Below are 12,569 nucleotides of genomic sequence, written 5' to 3'. Positions count from 1 at the left end.
TCTGATTATTCTGTTATTAAAATGTTCACTTTTGGCAATGGTTCTGGTATTTTTAAAGTCAATTTCATGTCCTGTGGCTTTAAGGTGTTGGACCAGGGAAGATGTTGGTTCCTCTTTTTTGACTGAGTTCTTATGTTCTTCAATGCGTGCACTTATTCTTCTGTTGGTTTGTCCGATGTATGTGGTGGGACAAGTGGTGCATGGGATTTCGTATACTCCTTGATTTTCTAATTCAATTTTATCTTTGGGGTTTCTAAGGATGGTGGATATTTTTCTGTTTGTGCAGAATGCTGTTTTGATGTTGTGTTTATGGAGGATCTTACTGATTCTGTCTGTGGTGCCTTTTATGTATGGGAGGAGGGCTTTGCCGTTTTCTTGTTCTTCGTCTTGGATTTTAGTGGGGGTTTCTTTTTGGATTAGGTTTGTAATCTTATTTCTTTGGAATCCATTGGATGTTAGTACATTGGTGAGAGTGTGTAGTTCAGTTTTTAGGTGTTGTTCGTCAGCTAAGCGTTTTGTTCTGGAGATGAGTGTCTTGGCTACAGAGTTGATCTGTGCTGGGTGGTGGTGTGAGAGAGCGTGCAGATAGCGGTTTGTGTGTGTTTTCTTCTGGTAGATGGTGTGTCCTAGGGAGCCATTGGATTTCTTGTAGACTAAGACATCCAGGAAGGGAAGTTGGTTGTTAGCTTCTGTTTCCATGGTGAACTGTATTTTGGGGTGTAGGCTGTTGAGGTGTGTGAGGAAGTTGTCCAGTTTTTCTTTCCCATGTGGCCAGATTATGAAGGTGTCGTCTACGTATCTGAGCCAGAGTTTGGGTTTGTGATCCGATTTTTCTAGAGCTTGGGTTTCAAAGTGTTCCATGTAGAGGTTTGCAATGACAGGTGAGAGGGGTGATCCCATGGGTGCTCCTTCTGTTTGTTTGTATTTTTGTCCATTATAGATGAAGTATGTGTTGGATAGGCAGTGGTTGGTCAGATCTAAGATGTGTTTGGGGGGGTTATATTTGTTTTGGATAGCTGTCAAGGCTTCTTTGATAGGCACTTGGGTGAAGAGGGATATGACATCAAAGCTCACAAGTAGGTCGCTGGGCTGTAAGTTTTGTTTCTTTATGATCTCTATAAAGTGGAATGAGTTTTTTACGTGTGAGGTGATGGATTCTGCATAGGGCTGTAGTTGTTTGGCGAGAAATTTGGCTAGGTTTTGTAGAGGTGAGCCTATGGAGCTGACTATAGGTCTGAGTGGGATTCCTTCCTTGTGTATCTTGGGGAGACCATAGAGTTTGGGGCATCTGGATGATTTCTCTCTGGGAATGATTCTTTGCTGGATCTCTTCGCTAATGGGAGAGGCTTTTATTTTGGATCTGGTGGTTTTTTCCAGGTAGGTGGTGGGATCTGTATTTAGGGGTTTGTATGTGGAGTCTTGGAGTAGGTTGGTTAATTTGGTTTGGTAGTCAGATGTGTTCATAACCACCGTGGCGTTGCCCTTGTCTGCTGGTAGGATTATTATGCTGGTGTCTTCTTTCAGGTTACGTAGTGCTGTCTGTTCCTCTTTGGGTAAGTTGCTTTTGGGTGGCTTGCTGGTACAGAGGATGTTGGTGATTTCGAGTCTGATTCTGTTAGCATCGTCGGGGTTGATTTTGGTCAGGCTGGTTTCAACTCCACATATAATGGTTTCAGTGGGGATGTGTTTGGGAGTGACTGCAAAGTTGAATCCTTTGGAAAGGATTCAACTATTCATATATATATATATATATATATATATATATATATATATATATATATATATATATATATATATATATATATATATATATGAATAGTGAAAATAAAAATGTGATTCCTGGGTGAATCCATAGTCAATTACCAATAAAACGTGAACACCAGGAATATAATAAACTATAAAAGTTTAATACCATCACCGATCACCAAGCTTTCGTCAGATACTTCTGACATCGTCAGGGTTAATGCTGGTCTGTGGGAGAGTGCCTTTATAGGTGAGCCGTCATTTGCACATGGCTCCTAGATCTTGTCGTAGGTCCTAATTGATTTAACTGCTTTTTAATTATGGCTTCCATACTGATGACTCCTCTTTTCTTGCTTTTGCTGCTTGTGGGTGTGTCATTGTTCCCCTCTACCTCCCACTGTCTTGAATTAGGGAGGTTCTTTCCTCCCCTTTTTTGGTCATTCGTATCTCTAAGTTGTTCCCTCTTCACACCTCCGTGTCTCCTACCTTCCTCCTTCTTCTGATCTTTACTTGCTCCCCAATTGTCATCCCTCATTCTATGGGGGCGCGCTCTCAGCCTTTCTCCCCATCCCTTGCTTTCCATTTCCCTCTCTTTGGCTGCATAAACTCCGTTTCTGTCGTTGCCATTTCGTCTGACATCTACTTGCTCTTTCACCCCATTATCAATGTTCTCGGACTCCACGTCAGACTGAATCCCTTGAATATCTCCTTCCTCCTCATACAAGCCCTTGTGTGCCCTCCTTTTTTGAATACGTATGCCTGGTTCCTTTGTATCCCTCCCTCCATCAACACAGTGATCTTTTTTACAGTTTCTATCATGTTCTACCCTTATTTGCATTTCCCCCCCATTCACACTGCTCTCGATCTCTATATCCTCTCGGTAGAAGCACGAAGCCGAAAGCACCAGCCTGAAGATGACGAATGACACTTCGTCGAAACGTCGCCAAGACACTTCCAATTTTACGCGGGAGAAAACCCGAACAACCAAAGACCTACATACAAACACCCGCGAAAACCTCAGAATGGCTAATGATGGGTTTATGTATGGGTTTTAGTGGGTTTATGTTTATGTATGGGTTTTAGTGGGTTTATGATTAGTGGGTTTTATGATTAGGTTTTACAAACCTAATCCAAAAAGAAACCCCCACTAAAATCCAAGACAGAGAACAAGAAAACGGCAAAGCCCTCCTCCCATACATAAAAGGCACCATAGACAGAATCAGTAAGATCCTCCATAAACACAACATCAAAACAGCATTCTGCACAAACAGAAAAATATCCACCATCCTAAGAAACCCCAAAGAGAAAATTGAATTAGAAAATCAAGGAGTATATGAAATCCCATGCACTGCTTGTCCCAACACATACATCGGACAAACCAACAGAAGAATAAGTGCACGCATTGAAGAACATAAGAACTCAGTCAAAAAAGAGGAACCAACATCTTCTCTGGTCCAATACCTTAAAGCCACAGGACATGAAATTGACTTTAAAAATACCAGAACCATTGCCAAAAGTGAACATTTTAATAACAGAATAATCAGAGAAGCCATCAAGATAGAAAAACGCCCACACAGCATGAACAAGCGAGATGATACCTCCCGCCTACCAGCCATTTGGAAACCCGCCCTTATTGACAAACGACTCCCTAACACAAAAAATGATACCAGACCCACACTCACAAAAACCACACAGGATGTCACCACCACACATCCACGCAAAAAGCAAACCCAAAGCCACACCGATGATGAGGCACGACCACAAACCAGAAGCCAGACCACAGCTGCATCATTAGCCACTTTAAACCCCTCCAATCCATACATGAAGCAAACTGACACCCTCCGTGAAGTTGAGGCACGACCACGAACGCGAAGCCAAAAAATAGCAAGGCAGCCCACCATCTTAAACCTACCTGCAACTCAGACTAACCTGAGCACAACCAAACAGAACACTCCCCCAGCCAATCAGAGCACAGCCAACCCCCCAGCCAATCAGAGCACAGCCAAGCCCCCAGCCAATCAGAGCACAGCCAAGCCCCTAACCAATCAGAACACACCTCCACCCAATCAGAACACAGCCAAGCTCCCACCCAATCAGTTCATACCCCCACTGGCAGTTAAAAGGAAGAAACAGCTAAGACCACACATTGCTGCTCGAAGCACGAAGCTGAAAACACCAGCCTGAAGATGACGAATGGGACTTCGTCGAAACGTCGCCAAGACACTTCCAATTTTACGCGGGAGAAAACCCGAACAACCAAAGACCTACATATATATATATATGTATATGTATATGAATATCTATATATATAAATATCTATATCTATATCTTGAGTGGTATTTGATACACTCTGTCAACCCAAATATGGGAGAAAGAAATCTTTTGCCTTGTATCAGCTCAAACTAGAGCCATCCACAGGCGTGTCAGTCACAACTGCGACATTGTATATATTTCTAAAATTTTATCCACCTCCACCCAATCAGAACACAGCCAAGCTCCCACCCAATCAGTTCATACCCCCACTGGCAGTTAAAAGGAAGAAACAACTAAGATCACACATTGCTCCTTGAAGCACGAAGCTGAAAACACCAGCCTGAAGATGACGAATGGGACTTCGTCGAAACGTCGCCAAGACACTTCCAATTTTACGCGGGAGAAAACCCGAATAACCAAAGACATAATTTTATTCATTATAAAATTTGGATTGCTAACAAAGAATTAAGGGAGAATGGGATAACTATTTCGAGTTTCTTAACTCTCTTCAGCCACACTTACCCTTCTGAGATTCGAGCCTCGGCTGTGTGCATGTTATATAAAACACGTGTGTGTGTGTGTGTGTGTGTGTCTTTTAAAATACTAAAAATGTGAATCCTGGGCATTATGCTAACAGATAAAAGAAAAAACGAACACCAGGATATAATAAACCATCCTGTTTAATATAAACAAGCCTGTGGTTAAAAAGAGTTACTAAGCTTTCGTCCGGCAAAAAAACTGCCGGCGTCATCAGAGTTAGAATAGCAGGAGATTGGGAAGGCAGCTCATATAGCCTCCTGCCTCTGAGCCCGGCTCCTTGAGCATGTCATCGGCCCGTTGATTGTGTTAATCCTTATCACACTGAGTTGTTCTGCATCAGGCAAACTGTCTTTGACTCCACTGGTTGTTTTACGATCCTCAAGTGCTCTTTTTGAGTGTGTGCAAGCACTTGGAGGGTGGCTGTCAATCCGTCCCTGTGCCCAGTCCCCCTTCCTCCCAAGGCCATTATCCTCCCCCACCCCCAAGGCCGTTGTTGTAATTCCTCCACCCCAGTCCTGCAACAAGCAGCTGTTCCGGCATTCCTGCTGTCTGTCTTCCCCTTCCCTCCCCCTCCTTCCAGATCGCCTCAGTGCTTCCATCCCTGGCTTAAGGCCATTTGGTCCATCATCTCGGTCCATGTGAGTCGTGGTCGTCCCATCTATAGAGCCATCATCCCAATTATGTAAAACGCTGTCATCTTCTTCCTTGGAAATCGTGCCTGTCTCATCCATCATTCTACCACCTCAATCCTGCCAAGAAAGAGTTAAACGTCTTCTCAGTAGGCTGTGGTGCTGTTGTTCCCATCTCCTAAGCGTCTGGTAGGCCGGTACAAGGTCTATATGCCGGTTGAAGGAATTTTCATTAGGGAGCCAGGCTTCCTTAAGTAGGCGGCCACCCTTGGTAGTCTCACGAGCTATAACCTCTGCGTTAGCTAGATCGAAAGTGTGGCCAGAGCTGGACATATGGGCCCACACTTGTGAGCGTTGCTCCTGCCTTCTAATAGCCAGTGCATGAAGCCGAAAACACCAGCCTGAAGATGACGAATGGGACTTCATCGAAATGTCGCCAAGACACTTCCAATTTTACGCGGGAGAAAACCCGAATAACCAAAGACCTACATACAAACACCCACAAAAACCTCAGAAAACAAATATATGTGTTTGTGTGTGTGTGTGTGTGTATGTATGTATGTATGTATTTTAAAAAGGCTTCTATACATAGTTTTATGGACATCTGCAGATAGATATTTCTTAGGAAAAACAAACTAAATCAAATTTTAAAATATCAATTATACTTTTTAAAGGTATCAAGTTGATGGCAATTATTAGATAGTTTTATACTGTGCACAGTATTTGTCTTAAATTTTCGTTTCGGAATCCAGTACAACATTTCTAGATGCCCAGAAAGCTGCGATTTACCAAGTCTAGATTTATCTGCCAAAAATGACAGCATTTAATTATTCTTCAGCCACACAGACATATTCAATATTCAACAGCTGCTATTTGGAAAGCATAAGTAGTTCTACACAATGATATACTATTATCCTTCTAGTGGTTAATCAAACATGTGTTTAATTGACTGGCTGAACTTTGAAGCCTTATTTTTCATATAACTTCTTTCAAGAACTGCTAGCAGCTTATTTTTTAAAGAGGCATTCTGGTTAATTGCATTCATAGGAGATACCTTTCCTAAGATGATGACATGCATATTATTTAAAGATGAGCTGCATATACTTTTACTTCATAAATCACTGCAATTTTATTTAGAACTGATAAAATAAAAACAAATAATTTAAGAAAATATAACAGAACTTGTTGTAAAACCATGCCTCAGAGAATTAAGTTCCATTTGATTTTGCAAAACTTCCCCTACAGTAACCTTTCTGCTGTGCTATGCTACCAAACTTCAGTACAGAAAACAAACATACTACAAAGAAATGCAGAAGAGGAAAAGAAGTCTGAACAAGTTGGTCATTTTCCAGTGAAATTCTAGAATTCTTCCTTTCCTCTAACAATGCTTTCTTACAGAGAAAAACAGAGAACACAGGATTCTGGCAGGAGGAGGAAGTCAAAATCTGCAAAATCATCAACCAATTCTGTACTGTTTTCAAATTTGCTTTCAAGAAATATTTAAGCTGTCAGGAAAATGGATCATAAGCATTTTAAATTAGTAAAGTTTCCTATATAAAAACATACCTTTATAGAATTGACTAGAATAACATTTTATCTCCACTTTAAAAGTTAAAAAATACATTCATTCTATCCTAAACTATCTTATGTTTATTTCTGTATGTTCTTTCAACATGGAAGCTACATTTATAACTTTGTAAAGATGGGCAAAATGAGCAATGAGTCAAAATTTATTGAGCATGAATTAAAGCATGACATCATAACTGGTTTTCAAATAGATCAGCATTACAATAATTTTGTTAATGGCAGAATCCATTAAGAATATACATTCTAAAGAGACCAATTACTTCTCAATATCCCATCTTACTCAGAATTAGGGCAATCAAGAACTGGGGCTTCCGGTGGCGACGGCCACGCCGATGGCGGCTTTTTTCAGCCGTCCACCCTGGGAAGTGTCAAAGCCAGTTGAGACAGCGAGCAACAGCTGTCTAGCGGCTTGGAACCTCTCTCCCCGGGTGAAGGGGAGGAGGTGCGCTTTCCTCAGATAGTGGTAGAGCTCCCCGAGACCCCAAAGCTTTCTTTTTGGTGGTCGGAGGGTGAGAGCTCCCACGGAGTCTGTGGTGTCCTCCACATTCCAGGATGCTTCCACATCTGCGCTTAAAATGAATTTGTGAGTAAAATTTAAAGCAGACAGAGCTGACCAGGAGAGATTAAAATGGTGATTATTCTGAGACTTTAACTCTGAAAAAGAATTTATCTTTTCCTTTTTTTTTCAATTAAGAGTGGTGAAAAATAGCGCTGAGATATTGATTCTTTGAGTGAAAGGACCGGAACTTCTATTTGAAACAATGTAACAGATTTTGTATTTATATAAAATTCAAGAATGTTCTTTTTTCTTTTAAGGGTTTTTTTTTTCTTTTTTCCTCCCCCTTTTGGTACTTGTTGATTTTATAAGATTTTAGCAGATTTTTTAACAAGTGGTCTTAAAAATAAAATGGCTTCAAAGCGTCTCGGAGCTTCTACTGTTTCTAAAGCCTCAATCTTCTCGGTAATGCAGACAGCTCAGCAAGTTAAGTTTAAGTTACCACCACCTTCTCAATCGTTACCAACATGTACACTTAAAGATTTACAGGATGCCTTGGGAAATAAGGCACAACAGATTAAAGAAGAGATGGAGGAATTTCTTGAAAATAAAATTAGGGAACTGAGAGAGGACATTGCGTCTGTGTTTCAAAAGTTTGTTGGTCATATAGATCGTCTGGATGATCGTATTGATGATGTTGTGGAAAATTTTGAAAAACTGGAAATCAAATTGATAAAGTAGAAAATAAGGTGGAAATAATATAGGATGAAATTACTATGTTACAATATAGAGACATGGAATTTGCTTTAAGAATAAGGGGAATGAAGGAAAACATATAAGAAGGTTTGAGACAAGTGGTGGCAAAAGATATAGCTTTCATTTTGGGGGCTGAGCCTGAAGAAATACTGAGACGGAAAAAGTTTTTAGGGTTAATTCAAGGGTTGCGAGGCAGAGGAATTTGCCACGAGACATAATTATTTATTTTTCTAGGAGATCACTTCGTAATGAAATTTTACAGGCTTTTTATAAGCAGAGATTTCAAACTGCAACTCAAGGTGTTATAATTTTAAAAGAAATACCTTCAAAAATTCTTAGAAAAAGAAAGGATTTTGCTTTTTTGACTGATGAGCTCAAAAAACGACAGGTCCAGTTCAGATGGGAGATACCGGCTGGAATAGTGTTGAATTGTGCCGGGATATATCATAGACTTAATACAATTTCAAACGCGAAAGATTTTTATACTTCTGTTTTGAAGGCGGGCTCTCCATCATCTTTGCGACCTGAGATTATAGAAGAAAAGTTGGAAGGGCAGCCGGTTGATATAGGAGACATACAGGCTAAACCTCTGCAGCAGTCTCTTGTGATAGAAGATTTTTTAAAGAAACCGAGAATGACTCGTACAGCCTATAGACGTAAAGTAAAAGAACAGCAGAAGGCAGATGTTGGTATAAAGAAAAGGAAATGATGAACTTTTGTAGTAGTTTTTTGAGATAGAAGATGTTTTAAAGGAATAGTGAATGATTTGTGTAATATGTAGATGTAAAGAAAAAGAACAATAAATGTTAGTTTAGCTGGTAATTTGATTTAGTATGTTTTAAAGGAATAGTGAATGATTTGTGTAGTATGTAGATGTAAAGAAAAAGAATAGAAGGTGTCGATTTAGTGGAAAAGTTTAAATATTTGGGAGTATATATATTATAAATTTTTAATTTAAAGTGTATAAAAATAATTATAAGATATTATGGGTAAATGTGTAAAAGAATTTAAATTCTAATGATATCTGTTTGTGAGAATTTTAGTGATTAAGATGAATGGTTTGTTGAAATTTCTTAAGTAGGAGGGTATTAATAGATCTACTTAGGGGTGGGGAAAAAAGCAAATAGTCAAGTTTATTGAATGTAAGTTTGTTGGTTGGGTTATACTGGAGGGAAAATTTTTTGTTTATTATGGATGAATGGTTGTTTAAAAGAAATATACATCTCAGCGTGGAGAAGATGGATAAATTACATGTAGAGTAAATATGGGTTAGAGTTGATATGGGATTAAAAAGTATTATTTAGATTATGAATAATTTTTAGTTTTTAATTTGGAATTGCTTATATTGTTAAAGTTTTTTTTATTTGCTTAAATTTGTTTTGTATTCGAGTTAAAGTACATTATTGATTTTGTTATTTGTATAGCTAGATAAGTTTATTTAGAATTTGCTTGTTTATTTGTAACCCTGTAACCAGCTCTGGGAAGTGAGGGGGGGAGGGAGGGGGTTATTTTAGGGGGGGATATTGTTAAAAACTTGTATAAAACTTTTCAATTAAAAAAAAGAACTAATGTGGAATAATTAATTCAAATTTAGAAACCTTTTCACTTATCTCGCCCAAAATTCTTTCTTACAGCTCAAATTAACCAACAGGAGATGAGCACAAAGGTGCAATTTCTGTATTGAGGTAGGAAGTATCAAGCAATCACATTAAGCTAAATACTTTATTGGGCTGGGCATTCATGTTATGTGAATTTAATAACTATTTTATTAACCTGGATTTAGGTTTAAGCATCTTGGCTGGCTCCCTCAGTCAAGAAATGGAGATGAGCATCAAGACATGACTGACAGAAAAATATTTACCTTTTTATAATAATATAATGTAATGTAATGTAATGTAATATAATAGTAATTAATAGTAATAGTATAGTATAGCACAGTACAATACAACCTTTAGGCCAACAACCCCTTACTGCTTCTTTCGTAGGTAACTAGGTTCACTAGATTCACATCTAAGGTTATTTTGATTTTAGTTTAAAATGTGGCTTGTAAATTGTGATTTAGGCTTATTCAGCTGAATCTGGCCACTATTTGTTCAACAAATTTTCATTAAAACTGGCATAGTATAACATAGAAACCACGACATAATGTGATATGTGAATTCAGCCTACTACAAATGCTGAATAACCATTTAAAACCTTGGATCTTGAAATTTCATCATCAGCCTATCATTTAGGGGACTTCAAAGAGGAAACAATAATCATATAACAAGCATTAGAAAATGATGAAAGTTTCATAATCTTTGCTGCTTCATAGACTACAGTGGAATCTAAAACATGTATAAATGTGAGATCACTGATATGATGGTTGAGATCAAGGGAAAAGTTTCTGCCTGCAGCTATGGAGAATCCATGTAACTAACAAGGAGCGCCAAACAGTAAGGTCATCATTTTATAAGCAGAAAGTTCATATTTAATCCCCAATAATTTCAGGCAAAACCAGGAAAGACTTGGCTTGTTTGGGACATTGGTGACCCATATTCCACCACTGAGAATTAGGAATGAGAAATCTATGGATTCCCAGATATTGTTGGATTAATCTAGCTATTATTCCCTCCATATAGCTTAGAAGAAGTCCTAGGTTTAGCTAAAATTGCTGGCAGTGCCACTTTAATAATTAGGTAAAAGATAATGGGAAAGAAAGCAGAGAAACTAAAGGTCATTTGTATCAGTCAATTCAAGCAAACCTGAGCTAAACATACTAAGAATCTGGATCACTGTTAAACAGTTTTCTTAGGGAAGGGCTTTCCTAGCAAAAAAAAAATAGTTCTGCATTCTCTCAATATCAGAGCCAGTTTGGTGCAGTGGTTATGGTATCAGTTTAAAATCTGCAGGACCCTAAGTTCAAGTCCCACCTTAGATACAAAGCCAACTGGATGGACCTTGGGCCAGTCACTCATTCTTAGCCCTAAGAAACAGGCAATGCTAAACTACTTCTGGAAGAAACCTTGCCAAGAAAACCATAGCTAGAAGTCAAAAACCGACTCTAAAGCACCCTCTCTCAGATAGAAACTCTAAAATTCAACACATCACTGCCAGCCAATATTCAGCTTCACTAATCAATCACTGGAGTTAAATGAAGCAAATTAAGTTCCTTAGTGAGTTGCAAAAAATCGACAGATCTTTCAGTAAAATTGTAGGCATAGCCCACTTCCAGATAAGGCTGGGCAGCAGGGGAGCTATAATCCAACCTGACAGCATCACACCGAGAAGCAAGGTGTGTTAAAACATCTTATTTCAGAAAGATACACTGATTTTTTTTTTTGCGCCTCCTCTCTCCCAACCCTTCCTCCTCCCCACTATCCGAGACCGACCCTCTTTACTCCAGGCTTTTCTAGCCTGGCGGCGTTATACTACACCTCTCATCTTCCTCCGCCGGGAAAGCCAAAAGATCACTTTAATTACGAGCGATGGAAGTTGTAGTCCGACCAGCCTTAAGTCAGGCTGGGAAAGATTATTCGATTCTCTTTCCCTGCCAGGTAACGCCCCCTGGTTCACACAAAAATACAGATGACCCCTGTCGATAAGGCGCGTTCAGCCCCTCCCCTTCTTTTTCGGTCGTTTCTTGCTAGACCCCGAAGGAATCGCTCCACCCCATATAAAATCGCCTCAGGGTAAATCCACTCTCCCGCTCAAGTTGCAGCTACTGCCACTTCCCCCACCTCACTTACCTTCCGCCATGTTGGCCTCCGCCGTTTCTCGGATAGAGCTCTCGCGATATCTGAGCTTGTGGGCGGAGTGGCGGCGGCCAAGAAGCGAAGGCGTCAAACGATCGAGAGCGCAAGCGCATTCAGAGTCAACTATCTGCCGACTCGAGAACTGCCTTTGTGTTAAGCGTGCTGCTACTCCTCTTAGGTTTACTTTTACTTTTTATTTTCTTTTGAATGGCTCTAACGCCGTTTTCTAAATCTTATAACTGTTAGAAGCATACATGGAATTCACCTTGCTAAATGAAACGGGATTATTTTTCCTTAGGACAAAATAATTTTTTTGAGCGCCTGCTGAATTTTTTTTTCTTAAGCAGAACGAAGACTTAAGAACCTTAGTGATAGTGCTTCTGAGGCTTTTTATTAAGATCAACATTTAAGCCTCTGTCTTAGCATTTGTGGCATTTTTCTTTTTCACCGTTATATTTTATTTTTACATTCTTAAGGACTACAAGACAACTGCAACAGCCCAACTTTGTTTTCCCTAATGAGTATTTTTGTAAACGAAAGAGCAAAAGATCTCTGAACAAATGCAGCTTTTTCCATTTTCTGATGAGCAATATTAAAATATTTTTGTTTAATTTATTTTAAAATCTATTGGCTGCCCATTCTACCACAGGGTAACTCTGGGTGGCTTACAATATTAAAAAGATAAAACTATATAAACCCTGTACAGTATATGATATAAATAAAATACTATAAAGATCCAAACACTAAAATACTTGTTTTTTGACAGAAAGCAACTTGGGGAAAAAAACTATAAAAACATGCAAAACCTTTTCGGCCTATGCAGAATATAAA

The 12,569-nt window shown here is 39.2% G+C and overlaps 1 protein-coding gene across 2 annotated transcripts in view; it reads right to left on the bottom strand.

Annotated features, from left to right (window-relative positions):
* ANKFY1 (ankyrin repeat and FYVE domain containing 1) overlaps window positions 1-11,774 on the bottom strand; it is a 73,076-nt gene extending 61,302 nt beyond the window's left edge. The window contains exon 1 of one of the 2 annotated variants that reach the window (XM_039334002.1): window positions 11,733-11,774. In XM_039334002.1, the coding sequence (XP_039189936.1) occupies window positions 11,733-11,742 (10 nt within the window). In that variant the 5' untranslated portion in view covers window positions 11,743-11,774. Of the gene's footprint in view, window positions 1-11,420; window positions 11,661-11,732 lie in introns of those variants that run through there. The other variant, XM_039334003.1, reaches the window with a different exon arrangement.
* Between the last annotated feature and the right edge of the window lie 795 nt (window positions 11,775-12,569).

Source organism: Crotalus tigris, unplaced genomic scaffold (assembly GCF_016545835.1).
Source record: "Crotalus tigris isolate CLP2741 ecotype Arizona unplaced genomic scaffold, ASM1654583v1 scf7180000024514.4999324561:1519799, whole genome shotgun sequence".
In the NCBI taxonomy this organism is placed as follows: domain Eukaryota; kingdom Metazoa; phylum Chordata; class Lepidosauria; order Squamata; family Viperidae; genus Crotalus; species Crotalus tigris.
This window is presented reverse-complemented; position numbering and strand designations above follow the sequence as displayed.